This window comes from Acomys minous, assembly GCF_964271855.1.
Source record: "Acomys minous genome assembly, chromosome: 2".
In the NCBI taxonomy this organism is placed as follows: domain Eukaryota; kingdom Metazoa; phylum Chordata; class Mammalia; order Rodentia; family Muridae; genus Acomys; species Acomys minous.
Genome location: NC_140484.1, coordinates 137,363,652 through 137,391,347, shown reverse-complemented (window position 1 = coordinate 137,391,347; position 27,696 = coordinate 137,363,652). Strand labels below are relative to the sequence as shown.

The 27,696-nt window shown below is 38.2% G+C and overlaps 3 protein-coding genes and 1 pseudogene across 4 annotated transcripts; 1 reads left to right on the top strand and 3 right to left on the bottom strand.

Moving 5' to 3' along the window:
• Positions 1 to 1,625: 1,625 nt before the first annotated feature.
• Positions 1,626 to 2,576, top strand: LOC311592828 (olfactory receptor 2AG1-like; the record flags this gene model as incomplete). Its single annotated transcript, XM_084773677.1, has 1 exon — positions 1,626 to 2,576. The coding sequence occupies one exon, from the start codon at positions 1,626 to 1,628 to the stop codon at positions 2,574 to 2,576; it is 951 nt and encodes a 316-aa protein (XP_084629803.1).
• A 2,489-nt stretch (positions 2,577 to 5,065) lies between these two features.
• LOC311578664 (small ribosomal subunit protein RACK1-like) lies at positions 5,066 to 5,993 on the bottom strand (annotated as a pseudogene). The gene has a single exon. The product of its transcript is annotated as a small ribosomal subunit protein RACK1-like (transcript).
• An 8,536-nt stretch (positions 5,994 to 14,529) lies between these two features.
• LOC311592830 (olfactory receptor 2AG1-like) lies at positions 14,530 to 17,234 on the bottom strand (the record flags this gene model as incomplete). The annotated part of the gene is made up of 2 exons (XM_084773679.1): positions 17,189 to 17,234; positions 14,530 to 15,502 (listed from the first exon to the last, which is right to left on the bottom strand). The coding sequence occupies exon 2, from the start codon at positions 15,478 to 15,480 to the stop codon at positions 14,530 to 14,532; it is 951 nt and encodes a 316-aa protein (XP_084629805.1). The 5' UTR covers positions 15,481 to 15,502; positions 17,189 to 17,234.
• Positions 17,235 to 23,222: 5,988 nt separating this feature from the next.
• LOC311592862 (olfactory receptor 2AG1-like) lies at positions 23,223 to 24,182 on the bottom strand (the record flags this gene model as incomplete). Its single annotated transcript, XM_084773716.1, has 1 exon — positions 23,223 to 24,182. The coding sequence occupies exon 1, from the start codon at positions 24,159 to 24,161 to the stop codon at positions 23,223 to 23,225; it is 939 nt and encodes a 312-aa protein (XP_084629842.1). The 5' UTR covers positions 24,162 to 24,182.
• Between the last annotated feature and the right edge of the window lie 3,514 nt (positions 24,183 to 27,696).

Here is a 27,696-nt window from a genome sequence, read left to right as displayed (position 1 = left end):
CCCGATCTCAAAAAAATGACATTTGAAGTTTTATATATAACAGAACCCTGTTTAGGATTGGCCTTGGTTATGCCCTTGTGTTTATTTTTATATTTTTATATTTTAAATATTTACTTTCTTTTTATTTATATGCGTATGTCCGAGTGTCTGCTGAGTTTGTACAGGTTCCCATAGAGGCCAGAAGAGAGTGTTCGATCTCCTGCAGCTGAGGTTACAGGCGGTCTGGCGCTGTCTGATGTGACTGCTGGGACCTGACCTTGGGTCCTCTGGAAGAGCAACAAGCACTCTCAATGGCTCCCTTCTCTTCTTTTCCTAGGCAAAGACGCTCTTGCAGACAGTGTTTGTAAGGTAAGACCTGTGCAGTACCCTAGAATCAGGTGCAGTTCCTGACGCACTGGAGTTCATTTTGACTGTGTGAATGAAAGGAGGTGGACCATATGGGCTTGTCGTGTCAGGTTCTTAGTGATGTACTATTTAGGAAGAAATGATCTGAAATAGCTATCAGGGAAACCTCAGAGTACAGGAGCAAAGCTATGAAAAAGGGAGCAGAAAAAGTGATGAGGATATTCCTTTTATCTTCTGGACTGTTTCCTATTATACAACTATGAAGCATGTACAATAATAAAAATTATATGCTGTCCCAGATACATACATGTACATGCATCTGCACATGCATGAGTGCACGCGCGCACACACACACACACACACACACACACACACACACACACACCATGTCATTTCTTTCTTAACTTTTTCAAACAGAAATTTCATGTGGATTAAAAGATTGGCAGATTTCTTTCCTTGTATTTCTGAGATTTGTGAAGAGAGGGGAAACCATATTTTTTATGCTCAGACTGATGTTTTGAATCCCAGGTAATGTTAGATCTTGGAGCCTTTTCAACAATATCTTTTCAGTAACTCAGTCCATTTATCATATAGCAGAAACAGAAAATCTTCCATTTGTTTTTTTCTGTTTTTCTGGATCCTCTTTCCTAAACATATTATCATCGTCTTCAAATGAACAAATACCTTTGTCCTGATCATACCAATTTATCTTTAAGATAAAATCACTTTTGACTTTTATCTCTTTAGAATTCACTATCCCACATCCAAATAAAAAGTATGCTCTATTAGTAGAGGGAGGTACTTGAGGATTAAAAGAAAGCCAATAATCTAATAACTCAGGTCAATGAAATACAATTTCAAAGTTTCTTTATGAATCAAATATGAACATATTAATAATAATCACACGTAATTTTATCAGAAACAGAATTTAAATCAATGTCTGTGTATCTGTGAATGTGGAGATAGACATATTTAGATCTATTTACACAGATATTTGTCTGTGAGTATTGGATTGATAATTAAATAGAAGTTATCTATAATTTCAATTCCCCAAGTTCTCTTAACCATGTCATTTATATTACAGGTAAGTCAAAATTGAATAAAAATGTCCTGATATTCAGAAACCAGACAACTAACTTAGCTCATGAAAGAAAAATATACATTACTTCTGCTGACCACTCCGTAATGACCTGCAATAATTCTAAGGTGGTTTGAAGTCCTTTAGAAAGGTTTCCAACAAGTACCTATCTGTTTCTAGGTGACTAAAAAGACCACGCGTAATGGAGCCCTGGAACTCCACCTTGGGAAGTGACTTCATATTGGTGGGGATTCTGGATGACAGTGGCTCTCCTGAACTGTTCTGTGCCACATTCACAGCCCTGTACATGTTGGCTCTGACCAGCAATGGACTGCTGCTCCTGGTCATCACCATGGATGCCCGGCTCCATGTGCCCATGTACTTCCTACTTGGGCAGCTCTCTCTCATGGACCTCCTCTTCACTTCAGTTGTCACTCCAAAGACTGTCATAGATTTTCTGCTCAGGGACAACACCATCTCCTTTGCGGGCTGTGCCCTCCAGATGTTCCTGGCACTGACACTGGGTGGAGCAGAGGACCTTCTTCTGGCCTTCATGGCCTATGACAGGTATGTGGCCATTTGTCATCCTCTGAACTACATGATCTTCATGAGGCCAGGTGTCTGCTGGCTCATGGTGGCCGCATCGTGGATTCTAGCATCCTTGATGGCCCTAGGATATACTACCTACACTATGCAGTATTCCTATTGTAAATCCAGAAAGATCAGACACTTGCTCTGTGAGATACCCCCACTGCTGAAGCTGGCCTGTGCAGACACCTCCACATATGAGCTCATGGTTTATGTGATGGGTGTGACTTTCCTCATTCCCCCTCTTGCTGCCATCCTGGCCTCCTACTCACTAATTCTTTTCACTGTGCTCCACATGCCCTCAAATGAGGGAAGGAAGAAAGCCCTTGTCACCTGCTCTTCTCATCTGACTGTGGTTGGGATGTTCTATGGGGCAGCTACATTCATGTATGTACTCCCCAGTTCCTTTCACAGCCCCAAGCAAGACAATATCATTTCTGTGTTTTATACAATAGTCACTCCAGCCCTGAACCCCCTTATCTACAGTCTGAGGAATAAGGAGGTCACTGGGGCTTTAGTAAGGGTTCTGGGAAGATATATTCTGCCGGCACACCCCACTCTCTAGGAAGATATCGTGGCATGAGTTTCATTATTTCTTCTCCAAACAATTTGATATCACTCCTTGGTTGAGAGGATATACGTGCTAAATTTTCATTTTCTGCTATGAAACAATTGTGAGTAGAAACTTTGAGCTGCACTCACCTGGCATACATCAGTGTAGTCTTAGAAGCCCTACATCAGAAAGGAGCTCAGAGAATAACCAAGTAGATTAGGTCAGGATTCACTTTTCACTTCAAACTCATGTAACAATGAGACAGCATTCATTTTGGCTTAAGAAATCTCCAGGAGCCTCTAGCATCAGTTGATGTGCATTCTTAATTATTAATAAAGAGAAGGATGCAGTGAAGACGGCCTGTCCTTCTTTTGAAGAATGAAGTTGGTGGGGAACAGTGTGTGTGTGTGTGTGTGTGTGTGTGTGTGTGTGTGTGTGTGTGATTATATTCACATTTCTATCCTTAGAAGATAATGTTCACCTTGCTGGCACAGAGAGAAATACTTATCTTGACATGGTACATCATCAAGAAATAGACATTTATGAAATTATAATCAGAAAAAATAAATGAAGATGTTCAAATAGAAAATATCTAGGGCTAAACAAAAGTACTGGAAAAACCATAATATCAAAAAATCTGTTGTATTTATTGTTTGCATTATTGAAAAATTTATCCTTACAGACATACAGATGTGTTTAGAAATGTCAAAATAATCAGAAGGAGGACATATTCCAAAAGTGAGTGTATGTTTATGTGTATGACCACAAGAAAGCAATTAGAAGATATGTCATTTATTCTCTACCTTAAGTAGACTTCAGTAGAGATTAGAGCTGTAATTCATATCATAAGAAGTTCTAAGGTATTTTGGCATATGAAATATTGTCATCATTGATTAAAGTGCTTAGAGATTAATTTTATTTTTACTTAGTCACTTAAAACGTCTGAATCTTCCAAGATAGATGTAATAGAATAACTAAAATTAGATAAAGTTCTTCATAAAAAGTGAGAAAAATCAATAATTAATAAAAAAATCAACCATGTGGGTTTTTTTGTAATGTACTTGCATTTTACTGGATTTAAATGTAAATGGTAATTAAACTGTGTTTGCCATATAAAATTTGGCAAATCTTATTCATTGTTGTAATGAGGTGTTTTAGAATATTAATAAAGGTGGGACCAGAACCTTTGTTTTTTCAATCTGATTTTCCTTATTTTGTATGGATCTTCAGATCTGGAATTAGATATTTTTGTTGCTCAGTTTGCTGATTTCTTGAAATGAGGGCTATCATAAGCCTGATAAATAACACCTCATGATGTTTCCAGTAATAACATTAACTAATAACATCATTATTTAGACCACAACCTGGTCAACTGTGCTAAAACCATGACATAATTTATTCAGATATATAGTAAAATCATCAAAATATTATCATTTTATTGTATTTTTAAATTTTGAATTATTATGATCACCATTGTACAGTAGAATAGATATGGAAATATATGACTTTACTGTAAATAATTTTAGATCTTATGCTATTCATTCGTGGCACTCAGAGGAAGAACAGCAGGTTACCAAGAAGAGACTTGATACCCTATGAGCATATACAGGGGGAGGAAATCCCCCTCAGTCACAGTCATAGGGGAGGGGAATAAGGGAAATATGGGAGGGAGGGAAGAATGGGAGAAGACAAGGGATGGGATAACCATTGAGATGTAACAAGAACAAATTAATAAAATAATATATATCTTGGAAAAAAAGAAAAAGAATCTTTTTAAAATTGAAAATAGATTGTTCTGTCATACAACACACCCCAACCACAGGTCTCCCCTCCACTCCTCCTAACCCCCCCCACCTCCCCTCTACCCAGATCCACTTCCTATCCTTTGGTTTTCTTCAGAAAGGAGCTGGCCTCCAAGAGACAACAAACATAACAAAACAAGATATCGTAAGAAACGGCAAAGGCTCTCATGTTTGAGGCTGAACAAGGCAGCCCATTAGGAGGAAAAGAGTCCCAAGTGCAGACAAAAGAGTCTGAGACACTCCTCCTCCCGCTGTCAGGAGTTCCAAAACAACACCAAATTAAGAGACATAACAGATATGCAGAGGTCCTGTACAGACACTTGTTGGCCTGGTGTTTGTCACTTACCCCATATAAGCCCAACTTATACTGATTGAGTGGGTCACGTGTTCCTGGTGTCCTCCAATCTCTCTGACTTCTACACTCTTTCCTCACTATCTTCTGTGGGTTTCCCCGAGCTTCAAGGGAAGAGACCTGATGGAGACCCCCAGTTTAGAATTTCTCTGCATTAATGTCTGGCTATGGATCTCTGCACCCACTCCCATCTGCTGTTAGAGGAAACATCTTTGATGATGAACCCTGGGCAAGACACCAATCCGTTGAATACAGCAGAGTATCATTAGTAACTATTTCATTGATTTTTTTCAGATAGCCAGTTTTATTTTTTTTAGACTGTCATAAACTTTAAGTGATACCAGTAGTCACCTGCCATACTTGCTCCAGCTTACCTCTATAGCCAGCGAACCATCAGCAGACCATGCCAGAGAGGTAAACTGGGGTGTTTCTGCCTTGCTTATGATGCTGGTAACTTCTTGCTTCAGCTCATCTATGGTGATCTTGCCCTCCAAGTTCCAAATCTTGATACTAAGGTCAGTGACAGCACAGAGCCACCAGCAGTCGGGCCCAAGGCACAGGGTAGCAATGATGTCCCCATCATCAAGTGTATAAAGGTGCTGGCCTTCATTGAGATCTCACAGCATAGCATGGTCATGCTTGCCTCCAGAAGCATGGAGTGATCCATCTGGAGACACTGCTAGGTGGATCAGATTGTGTTTAGATAGTTGATGTAGCCCATATAGTTGGTCTTCAGTTTGCAGTTGGCCAAATTCTATACCTTGACTAGCTGGTCCCCTCCTCAGAAGACAATTATAGGTTTTCTGCTGTTCAGAATGACACCCATTCTGAATGATTATCATCCTGGACAGTGTAGTTGTAGACATCTAGCATATTCCATAATTTTAAGGTCTTACCTTGGAACCCAGAGGCAATCTGCCAGCTTTAGGAGGAGAAGGCTATGCTCAGCACATCTTTGGTATAACCTACAAATCATCTGGTGGAGGTGTCCACTGTGATATTTCAGAGGCACAGTGTTCCATCCCAGGAGCCTGAGAGGACAAACTGGCCACCATAGGAGACACTAACATCTCTAACAAAGTGGGAGTAACCTTGCAGAGCATGCCTTGGTATGCCATAGTTGGTCTCATCCCTGGCCACCTTCCACATGATGATGGTCTTGTCACAGATGGTCTGTGACAGTATCATGTCACAGAATTGAGTGGTGGTGGTGATCTGTGTTACCCAGCCATTAGGGATCTTGAGGGTCCCAGGAATTGTCATCTTCTTGGTCATGAGAGGATCTGGTGAGAGTGTTGTTGATAGTTCAGGGAACAAGAGCATGCCACCAGGACCTTGTGGAGTTATCCGGTTTCCAGTTCCTGGTCTTCCAGGCTGTATAGAACATGGGCTTGTGGTGTGGGCCTTAAGTTAAGTCAGGCACTGATTGATCCCTTCCACAAGTTCTGCACCATTATTGCCCCAGCATACCTTGTAGGTAGGACATATTGTAGGTCAAGAGTTCTGTGGCTGGGTTGGTGTCCAGGTTTCTTTTCCTGTAAGCCTGCAGATTACCTTCCCATGCCAAAGAGACTAGAATTTAAGGGTGAAGGCTCCATGTAGGTACCAGCTTGACCTCTTTACATTCAATAATTTGTGTGGATGCTGTTCTTAGCAATGGGTCCCTTCAAGCCTTATCCCCCACTGTCTATTTTCAGAGTGACCCTCTGTCTTAGGATCAGCCTGGGTTGTTTAGGGATTTTCACAGGACCCTATCATGGATGCAACTAGAAAAAAAGCATCCTGAGTGAAGTAACCCAGATCCAGAAAGGCAAAATGGTATCTATTCACTTATAATGGCATATTAGTCGTTAGGTAAATGATAATCAAGCTATAATCCACAGGCCCATTGAGATTAAGTAAAGAGGAGGTCTCCTGGTGGAATGCATGGATCTCCATGGGATGGAGAAATAGAGCATATTTTGAAGATGGACAGGGGCTGGGTGGGGAAGAGAGCTAGAGGATCAGGTTGATGCAGGAAGGGACAGAGGGAGAGAATATTGGGGAGACAGCTGTGAAATTAGTGAGTTTTGGGGTGTGTGGAAATCTAGTGCAGTGGAACCTCCCAGTATGAAGGTGACCACAGTGAGGACTCTTCGTAATGGAGGATACAGAATCTGAACTGACTATCTTTTGTAGCCAGACAAATCTTCCAGTGGTGGGACTGGGTTGCATTATATTTTAAATTCTTTTTTTCCTGTAACTCTTCTTTAAAAGTTTAACTCTCTTCAATATGTAATTAATTGTGAATTAAAATACAAAGCTAGCAAAAAAAAAAAGCAAGGCATTTAGAATACATGGTGGGGAAATAAATAGTAAAAATGAAATAAAGGGGGAAGTGAGAGAAGGGAAGAAAGAGATAATAATAATAAGAAGAAGAAGCCAGGTACAGTGGCACATGCCTATAATCACAGTACCTGGAAGGCAGAGGCAGGTAGATCTCTGTGGGTTTGGGGCCAGCATGCTCTACAAAGAGAGTCCAGGATAGCCAAGGCTACACAGAGAAATCCTGCTGTGAATAATAATCATAATCATAATAACAACAAAGAAATATGAGACAAATAAACCTCCAAAAATGCAGTTGAGTCTGTTTTGTTTTGGCCCTCAACTCCTGAATGCCGAGCCTTCCATTAAGTATGGTTTATATACCCAAACTCTGTTGGAAAAAAACTAATGTTTTGCTTTACAAGATGGTATCGATTGGAGATAGCTTGTGTGTACTCCCCACCTCAGTGCTGGGACACCACCTGGCTTCCATCTGTGAAGGCACAGAGTATGCTGCCATGATCTGTGAGCTCCTATGTGTGTCAAGAAGGCTTTGTTTCCTTGGTGTCTTCCATCCTCATTGTGTCTCACAATCGTTTTTGCCTTCTCTTCTACACAGTTCCCTGAGCACTAAGTAGGGAAGAATTTGATGAAGATGTCCCATTTCAGCCTGAGTGTCCCAAGGGCTCACACTTTCTATACTTTTCCCAGTTGTGGGTCTCTGCATTTGTTCCCATCTGCTGCAGGAGAAAGTTTCTCAGATAATGACTGAGCAAGACCCTGATCTATGAGTATAGAAGAATGTCGTTAGGAGTCATTTTATGGCATCATTCCTTAACAGTAATTTTAGTTTTCCCTTAGATGAATGACCTATCTAGTCTCTTGTTCTTGACTATCCTATCTGAGTAGTATTGGGCATCAGTTCCAATGTTTTGCTTAGGCATCCTTTTTGCTTCAAATCCTACCTATGTTTTGCTTACATATGTATGTATTAAAGTTTTTTAAAGCTGTACACACACACACACACACCACATAAAGCAATATATATAACATAGAAACTGAATGGGTTCCATTTAACAATATAAATTTCTATACTAGCAATATATGTATACACATATATACATAGGTATATACATACAATAACAATTAGTGAAAAGGCACGGATTGGAAAGAGAGTGGAGAGGAATATATGAGAGCGTTTGGAAGGAAAAAGGAAGAAATAAATGTTGTAATCAAATTGTAATCTCAAATAAAAACAAACAATAATACTCTGAAATTAAACAATGAAAACTATGCTTAAAATGTAAAAAACATGGTTTTCAGTACTGTAGACATAAAAAGATAAAAAAGAAAAATGAAAGGAAAGAACAGGGAAATAAGGAGAATAAATACATATCATTTGCATCCATTGTTTTTAAAATCCACAGAATCTGAAAAGAATTATCATAAGTAATCATATAACCATGTATCAGAAAGCAAATTACAAACCATATTTAAAAAAACAAATACCACAAATGTGAGAGCATGTGTTAGCAAATGGAAGTGTTTCCTTACTCCCCCAATATTGCACCACATTTCTTTGGAACATGTTTATATATCCCAGGCACATTTCCGGATGCTGCTGACTGTGACATAACATAGAATGTCTTTCTGGTTTGTGGAGTTGTATTTTGAACAGTGACTTCAATCCCTCATATTACAGTTTCTGGAATGCAAAAGAGAGCCCATTTTAGAGGTTAAGATGTGAAACGGTGGTTTTGTTTGCAGTGGCAAGGGTCAGGCCCTGGCCCTTATTCAGAGTAGTCAAGAGCCATGCTATGGAGCTGTATTAACCTAGCCCAGATGGTAGATATTTTTCTAAGAGTATGTAAATAGTTAGATACTAGTGAAATATAAATCAGAAAAGTCTATATTGAAGAGTACTTTAAACTCAGTATTGCAAAATATGTCTGTAGTAGATGTAAACATGTTCACACTTTGATGTGAAACTTACTTGTGTGAGGTCATGTGATGCTTGTCTGATAGAAGAGAAACTGTCTCATGTGGGGCCATGGTCTTTGACATCTTATAGACATCTAGGTATGGACTCTGAGAGGAGATATATATATATATATATATATATATATATATATATATATATGCCAAAAACCAGAGTCCTAGGTTCTTTCACATCACTTTGCATCGTTTGGCTGTTCCTTGCCTCACTTCGAGACACTCCTAGAGGGAACCACTCTAGAGAATGCTTTGAGGTTCCACGTTCTGGCTGCTGTGGTTGTGGTTGCTTATGCTGAATTTCTAGTTTGCTGTTTCATTGGTCTTCTTGAATCATGGCAAAGAAGAGTGGAATGGCCTCAAGAATCTGAGTCTAAAAATGGTCCACTTCTCCTGTCCCTACTAACCATCTTTCTTTCCTGCATAGGGTACGTGGGTTGGAAGAGCAGTAAAGTCATTACAGAACTCCAAATAAAGTAGTGTTTAAGATATCAAAGCCTACAGGTGGTGCCCCATATGGGTCACCATTTGTTAATGTTATTTTTATATAACTGTGTTTGTTTCTCTTAGTTTCTCTCTTACCCAGCTATCACACAAATAATTTAGACTCTTTTATATTTGTTTATAAAGCTTTAGAGAACAATCTTGTGCAGTTTAAGTCTGTTCTTAACCCTCTACATTATCTTGACATGATCTTTGCTAAAAGCTCCAAGTCACTTGCTTTTTAGTTCTTACTTTGTTCCAGCTGAATCTTCTTCATTTCTCCTACGCATGTCTATGGCTGAATCTCCTCTTTCTCTTTTAACCTCTCATCCCCTGACTGGCAGAAAGTCAATCTCCACTCCTTCCCCTGCTCAGTGATTGGCTGTTAGCTGCTTTTTTGACATGTCAGGGGACAACTGGGGAGCAGTGTTTAAACAACATTGAGATAGGAGATCCTCAGAACAAGGGTAGCAACCAGACATGGAAGAGGAACAGAAATCAGCATTTGAATTACTCAATAAGCTTATGCTTAACTATGTCCATATGTAAAAATAATCCAAAGACGTTATGGGAATAGGTAGGAAAATGAAAGTGGGGTAAGGTATATTCTGGGAGACTCTCATACCTCTGTAGAGCATTTGAACTTTATCCCATAGACTGTGATTTATATAACACAAGTGTAATGGTTCCTGAATTCTTTATTAAAAATTAGTTTTCAGTATAGTCAAAGCTGGTGCTGTTGACCATTGGAATTACCACTTAAAACAAATACTATATGTTTTTAACACATTAAAAGCATGTTTTGTGGGTAACAGAATAACTTTGACATGTATACATATCTGCTCACAGTTGAATCCTCCTTAGATTGTCAGCTAATGTAATAAAACATTTTACTACACTATCCTCAAGTTACAGTTTGCTTTATTCCAGTGCAGCATACTTGTTCAGATGTAACAATGTACAAACATTTTCTGTTAGGTGTCAGGCAATAAATATTTAAAGCTTTGGAGATCATATTGTTTCAAACATGGATCAACTCTGCTTTGACCGCAGAGAAGCAGTTATGGTCATACATAACCAAACATGTGGTAATAAAGCTATATTAATCAATCTGGACAGCTGTCTCTGTCATCAGTGTCATCGCTTCTGAACCCATCTCCACCACTCAAACCAACTGATCTTTCATTTCAGTAGTTTTAAAGGTAAGCTATTTTATTTGTGTATGTGAATCCCAGGTAAGAGATAGTGTTTGCAGGGATATGAACCCAAATGGATAGAGTTCTGACCTTCGGGAACTTCAATAATTGCTTTAGCATCCAGGCAGCTGGGATTTGATGGTTCTTCAACACTGCCTTTGCTGTCCTAGGAGCAGCTCAAGTTGTGTGATCACATTCAGTTTATTGACACAGTTGTGGGGCTTCGCAGACTGCTAAGGGAGGTTCAGGGACAAAAAGAACTGGTACCAGGATTGAGGATGATGAAAAAACTAATTTAATCAGATATTGAAACATATCTGAAGTTGATTTCAGGAAATTTGTACTTGGGAGTTAGTGAAAGTAGCTTTATATTCAAAATTGTCAGCTATATCTTCTGATGCTAAAATTACTCATTTCGTCCTCATTCATTTCAAATTATCTTTCACTGTACAGATACTTACGAGTTGCTGAGTGGGGGGTGTGTTTTTACAAATATACATATATATGTATGTATGTATATATACATATACATAATGAAAAATAGGCCATGAATTTTTTAAAAATCAAGGAAGACTATCAGGACAGTTTTAAAGAAGGAAAAAGAAGAGGTAACCTATGTAATTATAGTTTAATTTTAAAAAAAGAAATATTTTACATTCCTATTAGATATAATAGAAAACCAAGTGACAAATTCATAAAACACTCATTACCACAAGTACAATACTACCACTCTCTAGGTTCTCCATCTTGAATTTGTAAAAAATATAAGTAATAAGAATATGAATTATGCACACTAAAATAATATACTTAATTATTATAACTCACAAATTAATAAAAATGTTTAACATCAAATTTAATGCATGACATGTATTGTGTTTAGGAAAGAAACTTGTACTTTACAAATATCAAGAGCAGTTAGTTGATGTTAGCCTTGATTTATATACCTCCATTCATAAGAATTCACCTAAGGGGATGATCAGTTAACTATCCAGAGATTTCAACATCACTAATTATCACAAACACAGGCAAACACACACACATAAGACATTAAATATTTAATAGTGTATTTAATAGTGATATAATAGTTACAGAACAAAATGACCACATTGTGTAATTTACTATCAAATACAACTTTCAGAGCACTTTAATCACCTATCAGCTAAAATTCATGATGCAATCATTTATTCTAGATGCTTTATTGTCTCATGTTTATGTTTGCTATCTTAATTGGTCATTACAACAGTTCTGTAAAATAGATCTTTTATTACTGGGAATGTAGCTTAGCTAATAATGAATAGTTTATGTTATTTGGTTCAAAATGCCCACATATCATGTTGAAAGTTATGCAAAAAAAAGAAAGTCTTCATTGTGGAAGCTTTTCCCATTCTTGGTTAAAATTAGTCCTTGGTGCTGCTATTATTCTGCTAAGAGGACACAGGGTCATGGTACTACACTGACTCCGAATGACTTGCTGCTATAACTACAGATTATTGCATCTTTCAGGCCATGCCAGAGCAGTGCTTGTTGCATTAGATGGCATTAACGCAGAGACATATCACTAGCCAAGGTTCAGAGAATAAAAGATTGCAGAGTGTTTAGCCTTAAATGGGACTCCGGGATTATATCCTTTCCTCCCAAGACCCAGGGATCATTGAGAAAGGTGGAGCTAATTATAAGAGCCAGGGCAAGTGGATGACTACAGGGAAACAGTCTTGCCTGGACACAACAGGGAAGTTGTACATATGAACTCACCACCATTGTGACAGCAGGCACAAGATCTGTGCAGCAAGCTCAAGACAGACAAAATACCAGCGTGGAAGAGGCAAGGGGGCATGAATTCCAACTCCTTGCTGAGAAGCTATTGGCAGTTCAAAGCTTCTGAGAAATGGCCGCTAGCAGGTTGATCACACTCCAATGATTGGCTATAACCCCAAGAGTATATGGGCAGCACATATTGGACACCATGGGTTTAAGAAAAGACAACATAAGGTTGATTGTGTAAGGAGGTGAATATGATCAAAATATAAGAAATATTCAAAGAATTTATAACATTTTCAAAGCATAAAAGTTTCATATATGAATGATGTGCCACGTTATGTTTTTCAGAAATGTATTTATTGCATAATGTTTAAGTATCACTGTTTTCCCCTCAAATATTTATCATTTATGGAAAACACTTTCAAAATTCCTTCTTCTGGATTTTGGAATGCACCAGTAATAGTGTGTGAAAGTCACCCTGCTGTGCAGTGGCCCTCCAGAACCTCTTGCCGCTCTCCAGCCTTGATTCAGCCTCTGCTGACCAACCATCCCCTGCTTTCTCTCCCACCACCTCCCTTCACAATCTGGCTAAAAGTATTATATTGTCAATTCCTATAATGTAAGCTTAAATAACATGTTGTAGTGTTATAAATGAGGCAGTTAAAATGATACTTTATTTAGGAATAAAAAAAATCAGAAAAGAATTATTCAGTTTCCACAAACAATACCCAGCTCTTTAGTACAAGAAATTAAAATTAGCATGAAAAGAGCTATATTGGACTTTCTCCTAGTTTATAAACTTTTTTAATGATACAAACATAAGCATACTCATAAACATGGAGTACTGTATGATATTTTGATAAATATAAATATCAAATGATGTTCTAGTCAGGTACATACACCAAACATAGGGACCCTTAGAAGTGTTTGAGATGTATTCATGGAAAAGTGGAAATGCATGGTTTTATCCTGCTGTTATCTTTTATTATTCACAGGTTAGAAGTATATGTTTTGTTATACTACCCATCAGTACAAATAATAATAAGAAAAGATATAGACACACAATCTAAGCACTGGCAACCATCGGACCATCTTAGAAAGGTTGATGCTTAGAAAGAGAGAAAGGTGAACATGACACAAATGTATAGCCTCCAAACACTGGACAAAGCTATCACTTTACACAGAACATTTCAGCAAGTTTGGTTGTTGTAAGCACATGCAGTACTATAGTGAACATTAAAGTTGTATTTGAGTTTAAATAATAAGCAATATATTTTGAAAAAACTGCAATTCTCATGAAACCTCCCACATTTATATGTGAGCTTACCACTTGAAACCATTTCCTCTGGTTGTGGCCCAATATGATTTAAAGTTTATGGTTATATCAGGTGGTAATATCTTAGATCTGTGTAACATGACAACTTAATTGGAAAATATAAACTAATTTTTATGATAAAGAACAGTCATAGGGGAGGGGAATAAGGGGAAAATGGGAGGGAGGGAAGAAGGAGAGGATACAAGGGATGGGATAACCATTGAGATGTAACAAGAATAAATTAATAAAAAATTTTTTAAAAAAGGCACTGAGGCATAACCAGTGCTGTGGGGAATCAAGGAAGCAAATCCCTGATGCTCATTTGTCAGACAGACTAGCCAAATTCACAGCCTCCAGATCATCAGGATACTCAGTCTCAAAAAGTAAAAGTGTTCAGTGATTGGCCTCCTCCATATGAATGGGCACACATTTACACCAACAAGGATATACACTACACCAACACACAAAATAAATTAATTAAAATTTTAAAAAGAATGCTGACAAGTTACGGTGTAAGTGGCTAAAAAATAAAAAATAAATAAAAAAATTTTAAAAAAGAATAGTGATTTTAGACTTGAGTGAATCATATCCTATGAAATACCTCATGAAGATGACACTCAAACAACATTTACAAAGGAACAAAGTTCCATAGTTTACTACCAAAATACACATGTTTATTCTCTGTTCTTTGTGATAAATATTTCAAATAGAACGTTTCTGGCTTTGAGGAGATTTGAATATGAAAGACTGCTATTACTGATGCCTAGAAATTACAGTGTGTTGGCAACAGCCGTTTCCCCAGGACTCTCTTCAAAGCCCCACTGACTTCCTTATTCCTAAGGCTGTAGATTAGAGGGTTCAGAGCTGGGGTGACAATTGTGTACAAAAATGAGAGGATATTTTCTTGTTTGGAAGTGTGGTAGGAGCTAGGCAGGATGTACATCACGGTGAGAGGCCCATAGTACATCCCAACCACGGTCAGGTGGGAAGAGCAGGTAATAAGGGCTTTCTTCCTGCCCTCATTTGAGGGCATATTGAGCACAGTGAACAGAATTAGTGCATATGAGGCCAGGATGGCAGCAAGAGGAGGAATGAGCAACGTCACACCCATCAAATAAACCATGAGCTCATACCTAGAGGTGTCTGCACAGGCCAGCTTCAGCAACGGAGGGATCTCACAGAACAGATGTCTGATCTGCCGGGATTTGCAGAAAGGATACTGCATGGTGTAGATGGTATATCCCATGGCACTGAAGGAAGCTGGAATCCAGGATATGGCCACCATAAGCCAGCAGATGGTTGGCCTCATGAAGATCATGTAGTTCAGAGGATGACAAATGGCCACATACCTGTCATAGGCCATGAAGGCCAGGAGGAGGTCCTCTGCACTACCAAGTGCCAGTTCCAGGAACATCTGAAGGGCACAACCACCAAAGGTGATGGTGTTGTCTTTGAGCAGAAAATCCATGACAGCCTTGGGACTGATGACTGATGTGAGGAGAAGGTCCATGAGAGACAGCTGCCCAAGCAAGAGGTACATAGGAACGTGGAGGTAGACATCCATTGTGATGACCAGGATCAGCATTCCATTGCTGATCAGTGCCAACAAGTACAGGGAAGCAATTGTAACACAGAGCAATTCAGGAGAACCACTGCCATCCAGAATCCCCACCAAGATGAAGCCATTTCCCAAGGTGGAGTTCCAAGGCTCCATTCTGTGTGGTCTCTTTAGTCGCCTAGAAACAGTTGACTCGGTTTAGTTTTGCTGCTATAGACCTAGTTTTGTACAACCAAGGGCCTCTGAGGGTATGCAACATGACAATCATGAGATGGTGTTTTCCCCATTACTAAATAGCAGTGGTTCTTGGCTTCTAGATTTCTGTTTCTTAAATGTATCTTGATAAAAGTTTTGTCTACGCATAGAACAGGTACATAGTAATAACTAAGCATTATGCTGTCCCTTTGTGAAATACTAATCAGGACATTAAACCCAAAGAAGTGTCTTCCCTAGAAATGTTATATTATCCTTTGTGTTAAGGTTAAAAAAAATATTCTGGTACTTGTGCCCTTTAGTACTATGTTTGGCTAGTGCCTTAAATATTCTGATTAATTTTTCATAGATGTGTTTAAATCTGAACTTCCCAGCTGTTTCAGAGATGTGATTTCAATAAATTATTTCCACCAATTTCTCCATATTTCTTAGTTTGGTTTGTGTATTTTGAGATGTTGTATTTCCATATACCAAGAGTCACTTTATTTGATGGTGCTTTTGCCTGGACCCCCTAAGTGCTGGGATTTCAAGCATACTTCAAATTACCTGGCTCTTTTTCCCCATTCCGTAAGACATTATGTTTGTAGCAAATCTCATTAAAAGATGACAAATTTGTTTACCTTTGTTATTTCTGTTTTTCAGGCCTACCTTCTCCTCAAGTCTTGAGAGGACTATTAAGTCTCAGACTAGGCTATAGTAATGAGAAGGCATAGATTTTAGAGTTAAACCTTTATGATCAATACAAACATGTTTGCTTTACCATATTGTTGTTCAGTGAGTGTATGAGAAGATACAAAATTGCAGCACATGAGTCCTTTCACAGAAAAAAAATAGTTTTCTTTGTTTTAGAGAAATTGCAAAAATGACTAAAGAGCAGCTAGGTTTTCTTGGATTCAGGCCCAATAATCTCAGACCGATATTGTCTTTGTCCATGTGCTTCCATTCCCTTCTGTAAGTATGAAGCACATGCTGTAGATAGAAAGGGTGCAGGGATGAGGAGGAAAACCAGCCTTTCTGGAAAGCTGCTGGTGGTGCATGGCTCCCAAACTCATGGAGAGGCTGGCAGGGAGCAGGGATCTAAGATTGGCAGGTGCCACTGCTGTGTATCATGCCAGGTGAAGCCAATTCCAAGCGTAGAATGAAAGGTGTGAAAGTGAAACATCCTTCTGTAAATCATGTAGCCACATTGAGGCATATACATACATACATACATACATACATACATACATACATACATACAATGTACATACATATGTGTGTGCATGCATGCATGTGTATGTATGGGTATGGGTGTGTGTCTATACATCTCTTGGTTTCCATTGTCTGTACTAGGGGACATTAGTACATTAAGAGATAAAATGTATGAGAACATGGAATAAACATCAGTTCATGTGGTCCTTTTCAAGCACATGACTTTCTAATATTTAGCATCAGAAGCTATGGTGTCTACAGGCTCTGGAGACACACATTTGGATTACAACTAGGAAGAAGGTGCTTAGATATAGAACCTAACGCAGACTTTAATCCTTCATAATTGATTCATTGTTAATATTCAAAAATCTAAAATGAGAGACTAAAAATGGCAACGGATCCCAAAGAGCTAGGGAATTTGACATGGCAATTTCCATTAAAAGGTAAATAAATTCCTTACCTCTGATGGTGAGAAGCCTGGCTATCTGATGACCCGTAGCTTTCCTTGGGCTACTTGAAGACTGAGGATATTCCAATCTACGCAGGAAGATTAGGTGTGGTTTAACTTCAGCAATATGTAACTAACCGATTTGCTCTGCTAAGATGCAAAAATGTCAGAAGTCTGTTGATGTCAAATGCCTGTGCTGTTCTATCCTACAGATGTGCACTGGAGATGGCAGTGAGGAGAGCCAGGCAACAGTCTTTAGGTATCATCTTATGGAACAAAACGATGGCTTTCCTGGTAAGAATTGGTGGAAAGTGCTTCTCTTCTACAGGTTGCATGGAGTCAATCCTTTCAATTTAAGGTCCAATTTCAGACATTTTTGGATCTGGTAATTCGAGTTTCTTTATTCCTTCTGCTATCTCTATGCTAAGAACAATGGTGAGTGAAGGAAGTAGACATTTGAAGAGATATTCCAGGAGTCCTGTTATGTCCCCAGGTCCACCAGTAAGTCAGGGATTTGTCAAGGGCCTGTCTTTAGATTCCAGGATGCCCTTTCTCCTTTCTCCTATGCACAGCTTTAGTGGGACTTGTTTCCCAACTGAAATAGCCTCCTCTGGAAATGTTGATATGGGGAATGCCAAACTAATTAATCCTCTTGGGTGTGTTCCTGACTAGCTTCCCCTGAGTTCTTCTGTCCCTTGATGGACTCCACAGCTCCAGGTTTCTTTCTCCTTGAACACAGGATCTACTTCCCTTAGCCTCCTAAATGATGAGATCATCAGTGCCCACATATGCATACATGATTTCTATGTAATTCTAAAAGAAATGTTGACAACCGACTTTAAAATATCTAACTCTACCTACATGCAGAAGTTTGTTGTCTGTCTTGTTCCCCGGCCTTCAGCATAAAGTCAGTTCCCAAGATTTTACGGAATGTTCCCTCCTTTATTCTGGAACTTTTTGGCTAGAATAGTTCCAGCTCTATACAGTTGCTCTGTGTGGAGTCTGTAGGTGTGAAATCTTCCACTCAACTGTTGTTGTAACTCAGTAAAGCTTGTATGCATGTTCATTTCTTGATGCCATCAATTAATGTTTTAAAAAGGAGCTCAGATTTCCAGGTATAGCATAGAAAGTACAACAGCATTGGAGTTATAGAAAGTCAATATTAACTAATATATTTTGAATGTTCTAGACATAAAAGATAGGTTATCATCAGATAAATGCACTTAGATGACAGTGACCTATCAATGGGACAGCAGGACAAGAAATGTGTGTGTGTGTGTGTGTGTGTATGTGTGTGTGTGTGTGTGTGTGTGTGTGTGTGTGTGTGTTTTAAATGATGAGAAAATAAAATTGCATACCTAGACACTTTGTCCACAGCTGAACTGTCAACAATGAATAAAGCAAATTAAAAGCAGAGAATGTATGTTGTCCTCTGGGATCTTTTTTCCTTGTCCTGAACTATAGTTTTCACTCATTCCACTATTCACCTGGATCTCACTTCCCTAAGTCATAAGGCAAGTTCTGTTCCACCTCATCCTATAGACCCCTGGATCCTCCAGGATCTCTCTTCCATGAGCAGCCAAATAGGCCCCACTCCTGGCCATAGATAAGAACAGCATGGCACTGATGCAAAAACAGACACATAAATCAATGGAATAAAATCGAACAAAGAAATTCTTGCAACTACAGCTATTTGACTATTGACAAATAGGCCAAAAATATACTTTGGGGGAGAAAAGACAGATTTTTCATAGAGTGGTTCTGGGACACTGGTCTCAATTTCATGAAAATGGAACTAGATTCTTGTCTCCCATTCTGTGTGGAACTTAACTCCAAGCAGATCAATGGCCTCCACATAAGACCTGAGGCGGTCAAACTTGTAGAAGGAAAATTAAGATGTAGATTTCAACTTAAGGCCACCTAAGAACTTCCTGGATAGGACTTCAATATTCCAGTAGGAATAAGACCAACAATTGTTAAATGGAATCTTAAAAAGTTAAATAGCTATTGTAAAGGATAGAAAACTTTAATCAAGTGAAGATGCACCCCATTAAATGGGAACCTTTTCAGCTATGCAGTTGATAAAGGACTAGTATCTATAATATATAAAGAACTTTAAAACTAAACAAGAAAACTACACAACTAAAGCTGTGATCTACATTTTTTGGTAAGGGGTTCTGGACTTGGGCACTCAAAGTTATTGGACAGGATATCAGTGAGGTACATTTCAAAGTGAAAATGACAATATCATTCAAGAAATTCAAAGAATCATATTGTCAAAGACAGGGAGCTCCAATGAATTCACTCAGGTTTCTCTTTGAATGGCAGAGGATTGCTGATAATAATCACAGTCTAAGAGAACTGGGGATGGAGAAAGATGATGTGATTGAAGTTTATCAGGAACAAATGAGAGGGGTGTGTCACTTAATGGTTTAGGTAATTCTTTTCATTTCTCTAAATCCCTTTAAAAATAGTTCTTTTGTAATGTGGTGTTCAAAATTAAAATTGAATTCTGGCACTCCATTTCTTTAGAGGTGGATTAATCTAAATTCACTATCTATTATTGATTGTTTTTGTTGTGCTGAGTCTTGTTGATAAGGTCTCAGCTTCCTTCTTCTTTAAAAAATGTCCTGTGTGCACAGAGAGGCCACATTTTCAGGCCTGTGCGTTTCCAGGTTTGTGATGATAAAAATATCGGCAGGTGCAAGCTTTTCTATGACCTTACCACTGGTCCTAAAGTTACAGCATGTGGTTGCCTCACTCCCAACTTCCCATTGGTCCTGAAGTTACAGCATGTAGTTGCCTCACTCTCAGCTTCCCATTGGTCCTGAAGTTACAGCATGTGGTTGCCTCACTCCTAGACCGTGATTTTTTTTTCAGTGGGAGATGGAAGTTTTTCAGAGAACTGAATATGAAAAATGACCTTTTCTCAGCTTGAGGCTGCTGAGGGTTTGAACTAAAAGAAGATCACACTGATAGTCAAGATGACAGATAGAGTAGAGAGTAACAACTAACTACAAAGTTGAGTTCACTGGAGAGAAAGAACATGTTTTAAGAGTAAGAGAGTCAGGGAGGGGCTGCGTTGAAAATGTTAAATGAATAAATAAATAAATAAATAAAAGTAAAAGATTAAGACAGTCTTCTCAGAAGATCCCAGGAAAGTCCTAATTTTAGCCAGCAGCTAATAATAAAATTGCTTATGTGTAAATATACACAGCAGATGCTGCTCCTTTAGCTTCTGTTTGGTCTTTCCATCCTAGGCCACAGTGTTTCAGGGACATTGTCTGGACCAGCTGCATTAAATTCAACAATATTTGTAAAAACCTTCTAAAGAGGTAATGCTAAGTTATTTCCTAACAGTCAAATAGCATTAGAAGAAAACATGACTATCTTGCAATACATATTTACTACTTTCTATAATTTAAAAAAATGACTTATTTGTTACATTTATTTATTTATTTATTCACTTTACATCCCAATTGTAGTCCCTTCCCCAATTTTACGCATTCATAAAACGCATTTTGATAAAATGTATCCTCTATTCTCTTCCCTCCACTAATAACTGCATTGTTTTTCCCTCCTAATTTCGTTCACTCTTCTTTAGTCTTATGTATCCATCTTGTGTTTCCTCTATGTGCCTAGGTGTAGAAAAATATAAATGGGCTGTATCCCTGAAGAAAAATTTCTGTTAAAAAATTCTCATCATATATTTTAATTGCAAGTAATAAAGTGGAATAGAAATTGTCACAAAAATTATAATAACCATAGTATCCATGTCTTCAATTTTGAAGTTTAAAATAAACAAGGAAACCATGAACTACGCAAATTAAATTATATAATGTTTTTACTAATAAATTATACAACATTAATGTAAAATATGCAAATGTTCAATATTTTAATAAAAACAGTTTTTTATTTAATTCCAAGACTATTCAGTTTATTTTAACCTTGATATATATAACTACTCATGAGATTTTTCCTAAGGGAAAACATTAATCACATACACAAGAGATCGCCATTCCTAATTAACATAAACACATACAAACACATGCATAAAACAGTTTTTATTTCACAGCTAGCTGCTTTACAAAACACCCATGTGCTGTCATGCACTACTACTCACAATTGCCAGGGCACTTTTTTTTTTCTTATAACAGTCAGATGCAAGAGTTAATCATATATTCCACATGCCTCAGTACCTGTATTTATATTTACTATTTTGCTTAATCATTACGATGCTGTAAAATAGGTCTTTTTGTTCCTGGAGATTTATAGTTTAAAAATGTTTTCTTCAAAAATTCCAAGTCCAAGTTCAAAGCTATACAAGAAGGTGAGCTGCCTTCTGTGTTCTGACAACTGGCCAAGGGCTCTTCACCTGTTCTCTGTATCACCACTGTGGAGCACAGAGCATCTCACTGTGTATCAGCAGGTGAGGAAAGCTCTATATGAACATATCAACTTAGTAAAGTGAGCCCCAGCATCAAAACTGAATGGAAATTAATCTAAGTTACTGTGATATTTTATTCACCCTACTTGCTTCTAGAATACATCTATTTATTTTCTCTAAAAACATTTTTACTTATTGTAACTATTAACATAAAAAGCAAAACCACATTTATATCTTAATGAGATGCCACAACGGTGTTTCTGTATGTGTATGCATCCTATAATATTTAAGTCATTAAATTTATTTATCTCCTCAAATATTTATGGATTCTCTGTGATAAGAACTTTCAAAAGGATATCTTCTGACTTTTGGAATGCACTGACGATCATTGTAACTTATCATTAGCCTACTGTTCAGCAGCAATGCATAATACCTATGCCACTCTCCAGCTGTGACTTAGGAACCATTGATCAATTGTTCCCTGTCCCTCTCCCTCACCTACAACTCTCCCCAGTGTTGTTTAATTACTGTTTTATTTTCAGTTTCTATGAACTCAACTTAATATGAACTCTGAGGAGTTATAATAATATTTTCTTTTTGTTAAAACAAACAGGAAAGAATTGATTTCTACAAACAGCAATACCAACCTCATAGTACTGCATATTTAAGTTAGCAAGAAAATACCAACATGTTCCTTTCCTCATATCCATGGGAGCATTGTTTGTCAATTGTACTCTGATGACAGTCTGGTCTAGTGTTTTAGTTCAATACAAAAACTACAAAAAGGGTGCACATCGAGTACCATAGAATGTTTTTACACATGTACAGATTATGAGCTGTTTATATATAAACCAATAGTAAACATATAGATTCTTGGTAATTGTTGAGACATTTTATACATTAGGAAAATGTACAAGTGCTGTCTCATTCTGCTTCTGCTTTTATTATTCATAGGTCAGAATGGTAAGTGCTCACTTCAATTTTCATCACTGATAAAAGATGGAAAGAAAAAAGGAAAGAGAGAAGAAAGAGAAATTGCATAATACACATACACACAGAACTGAAAGAGGGAAGGGGGAGGGGAGCAGAAGGAAGGGAAGGAGAGGAGAGGAGAGGAGAAAAGAGACTGGACCATGCTGCCTGTCAGGACATCCAAAAATGCAGATTCTTGGGAAGAGAGAAAGAATGAACATGATGCAAACTTATTAGGCAAAAAAGTCACTGACAATATTACATTTTGGGGCCAATGTTAGCTGTTTTAACATTCATGCAAATCTCAAGAATCTTGTCCAATTAATATGTGAGCTACTTGAAACAACTTTTTTTCTGGTTCTTGGTCCAATAAGGACATAAACTCTCTGAAGTCATGTCTAGGTGGTAAGGCCAATTTGAAACTAAATCAAGCAGTTACAGTTATATTGGGAAATGATGCCTAAAATTTAAAGACAGAGAAAGTAATTTCAAATAGTGTAAATTTTATTCTATAATGTATCTTATAATATTCAGAGTATTTTAGTAAGTTGGTGTATCTCATCATCTGTCAAAATCTATACTTTAACTCTCTTAATTTTACCAGTAATATTTTATTCATATTAAAAATCTTATTTTTAGATGGAATACAATTTATAAGGTAGCTATTAGAACTATCTAGAATGTAGACTATACTGACAACAACCTTTTCCCCAACACTCTTCGTAAAGCCCCAGTGACCTCCTTATTCCGCAGGCTGTAGATGAGCGGGTTCAGAGCTGGAGTAAAAATTGTATAGAAAACTGAGCTGATATTGTCTTGTTTGGGGCTGTGGAAGGAACTGGGCAGGACATACATGACCATGGCACCCCCATACCACATCCCAACCACAGTCAGATGGGAAGAGCAAGTGACAAGGGCTTTCTTCCTTCCCTCATTAGAGGGCATGTGGAGCACAGTGAATAGAATCAGTGAATAGGAAGCCAGTATGGCAGCAAGAGGGGGAATGAGCAAGGTAACACCCATCACATAAACCATCAGCTCATATCTGGAGGTGTCTGCACAGGCCAGCTTCAGCAATGGAGGGATCTCACAGAACAGGTGTCTGATCTGCCGAGATTTGCAGAAGGAATACTGCATGGTGTAAATGCTGTATCCTAGAGCACTGAGAGATGCCAGGATCCATGATGTGGCTATCATGAGCCAGCAGACTTTGTGACTCATTAAGATTGTGTAGTTCAGAGGATGGCAAATGGCCACATACCTGTCATAGGCCATAAAGGCCAGAAGAAGGTCCTCTGCACTACCAAGTGTCAGTTCTAGAAACATCTGAAGGGCACATCCCCCAAAGGAGATGGTGTTGTCTTTAAGCAGAAAGTCTATGACAGCCTTGGGAGTGATAACTGATGTGAGCAGGAGATCCATGAGAGACAGCTGCCAGAGCAGAAGGTACATAGGCACATGGAGCCGGGCATCCATGGTGATGACCAGGAGCAACAGTCCATTGCTGGTCAGGGCTAAAAAGTACAGGGCTGTGATCGTGGCACAGAGCAGTTCAGGAAAACCACTGTCATCGAGAATCCCCACCAAGATGAAACCACTTCCCAAGGTGGAGTTGCACTGTTCCATTCTTCTTGGTCTCTTTACTTGCCTAGAAAATATACGGTTCAGAGTTCTGCTTATATGAACTCAAATAGTCAATTGCCACATCAATAGCCCCTTGTGCCACCCAGCATGACTCCAACAATACAGGATCATTCCAAGTAGCTTTACTTCTAGTTTTACATCTCTCTCTCTCTCTCTCTCTCTCTCTCTCTCTCTCTCTCTCTCTCTCTCTCTCTCTCTCATCTTATCTTACTTGAATCGTTATAACGATCCATCCATGTGCAGAATAGGTAGTATAAACATTAGTAAGTCACCTCACAAAGTACTACCCAGAATACTAAGCCTGGGATTTATTTCCAGAAAGTAAGGTCTTTCTTAAGATCAAAGAAGTATCTTAACATGCATCATTGTATTATAAAGTTTAACAAATGGTTTAAAATATTTGTTAGTTTCATGAATAGAAGTGCTTTGAATTTCTATTGAGATCTAAACTGATTTCAATGAAGCACTACTACTGGTTTTTTTTTTCACATTTCAATTTAGAAGCCTACAAGTAGAACATTATGATAGGCAGATTTGGGCCCAGGGGTCCCGCTCAAACTAAGGCACCAGCCAAGGACAATACAGGCGGTAAACCTTAAACCCCTACCCAGATCTAGCCAATGGACAGAACACTCTCCACAGTAGAGTGGAGAGTGGGATATTACTTTCTCACGTACTCTGGTGCCTCACCTTTGACCATGTCCCCTGGAGGGGGAGACCTGGTGGCACTCAGAGGAAGGACAGCAGGTTACCAAGAAGAGACTTGATACCCTATGAACATATACAGGGGGAGGAAATCCCCCTCAGGAACAGTTATAGGGGAGGGGAATAAGGGGAAAATGGGAGGGAGGGAAGAATGGGAGGATACAAGGGATGGGATAACCATTGAGATGTAACAAGAATAAATTAAGGAGAAATAAATAAAAATTAAAAATTAAAAATTAAAAAAATTATGTGTATGAGGTTAGAGAGATGATCAGCTTTTTAAAACCAGACTTCTACAAATCCCTCAGCAATGACAGTATGTATGTGTATTAAGGGTTCATTAGTTTCCACTGGCTTGTCTGTGGGTCATTAATACCTTAACAGTTAAATGATCTGAATATATTAAACAAATATCTCCTTGGGTTGGATGGTTCTTGGGTGGTTTAATCGTTATCTAATGTCAGCAACATCCACAAGGTCTAAAGACCTATTTTGAGATTCCTACAGAAGAGGAATTACTGAGGTCTAGATCATAACACAGAATCTTTATCAATCCAAGTTGATTCTATCTTTCATGTTTTAGTACTAAATAATAGTTTTGGTGAATTTTGTTCTTTCAACAATTTTATACACATCTATGATTTATTCTACTCACTATCTCTCCTCCTCAGACTCTTTAATATTCAAAAAATAAAAAATAGTTAAAAAGGAAAAGGAGACAAAGGATCTAGGAAATCTGAGTCTGTAGCTTCTGACCTTAGGATTTGCTTTGAACGCTTTTTGGGGGGGGCGCTCAATATGTCCAGAGGCTGCCTGTACATTTCTTTGAAAAAGAGACATATCCTTACCTAGATGCCTGACCACCTCAGCTTCTCTTGGACTGCTTGAAGACAGAAGTCACTTCACTGCAGTTGAGATCATATGCAGTTTCCTTCAACAACAGTTAATTGGTTTGTCTGCTAAGTTGCTGAAGTGTGTCAGGAGTTTGTCCAAACTCTGGTGCCAGGGCAGGTATATTCCTTCCTCTCATTTATGGGTGTGCTCTGGAGATGGCAGTGGTTATAGCCAGGCAGCTTATTGTTTTCAGTAGTTTCCTAAGATGATCAGATCGTACAGAGTAAGATCACCAGATGTGGAAGGAAGTAGTAGAAACTGCTTCCCCTTTGTTCATGGCATAAAGAGAGTTCCACTAACTTCGAGGCAGCTCTTGCTTCTGGATGCTCAGTTTCCCATACCCCAACTTCCCTTTATGGAAAGAGACAAACGCAGCATAGAATAAATAAAAATTAGAAGAGATGTCCAATGTCTTGTGATGTCTCACCTGAATGTCCCTGGGGTCAGATGTAAGCCAAGACCTTATCCAGGAATGAGCCACTTTGTCTTCTGATCCCATAACCTCTATGTTTTTCTCTGTGCATATCTTCAGAGGGATTCATTTCCCAGCTGAAAAAAAAGTCTCCCTTGGAAATGTTGGTCTATGAAATAGTAAATTAAGGAATCCTCTTGGGTGTGTATCCTGGCTTGCTTTTGCTGAGGTCTTCTGTCCCTTAATGAGGTTTAAGGCCCTAGGTTTATTTATCTCTAAAATTTAGGGTTCAACTACCTTAGGGTCCAAAATGCTGAGATGATAAAAATTTACCACCCAGTCTTTCCAGAGTTTTGTTTAATCCCAGAAGAAATATTGAAAATTCATTTTGCTTTTTAAAATTATTATTTTTTTCATGAAGTTTTACCTTATCTTTCTCTCCCCCAACCCCCTCCAAACCCTTTCTACCTCACTACACACCCAACTCCATGCCTAATTCTCTTGCTCTTCCCAAGCCACTCTCCCTAAACCAAAACAAGCAACAATTTAAAACAACAAAAGTAAAAACAAACAATCAGTAAGACAAAAAAAATACAAAGACATTGAGCCTGGAGAAACCAAACTTGTTCCTAACTAGAAGCTTCATCCCTATTGATTAGTGTTCTTGATGCTAGAAAGTACTCGGCATGCCATCAGAAGGAAAAAGTAATCATCCATATCACCATCTACAAAACTTGTGATGTACATATCTGGTGCAATAGAGGCACAAATATTATGGGAGTAACCACCAAGTGCTTTTTTTATTTAAAAAAATGCATTTAAGGTCCATTCCATGAAATGGAACCCATACCTGAAACTGCTAAAGTAATCAATGGGCTTAGACTAATTAAGCCAAAGGTTATAGGATAAAATCTACTACAGTTATTTGGCAACCCATTTTTAAAATTTTTAACTAAACAGATCTACAGAGATTTCTTGTGTGGCCAGACTATAACCCAGGGAAGAGAGTGAGTACCCCAGCTTCTGTGAAGTTGCTCCCTTTCTTCATGTACCTCTTTAGTTAGGCTATTTATAATTCTATATGGCTGTTTTGTGTGGACTTTATATGAGATCTTCCTTTCATTGACTCTATTGACCCAGCACAACTTGTCTGTGTGCTCATGTCATGATGCCACTACTGTGTCCCATCAATGATGGTTGAAGAAAAAAGCTCCATTTTTCAAATATTAAGCATGAAATTACACAAAATCCATACACTTAGAGTTCTAGAAGTTCAATAGTCACTAAAATAGTTCACTGTTCTTGGTTTACATAAGTTTTCTATTATGTAAATACACTTGGATAACAGTAGCCTATTAATGGCAGTAATAAAACAAGAATAGGATGTGTGCCAAAGTGCTGAGGAAATAAAAATCTATACCTAGACCATCTCTACATGGATGAACTGTCATCAATGAGTGAACCAAAATGAAACATGAAGAATTTACCTCCAAAGACTCCTAATAA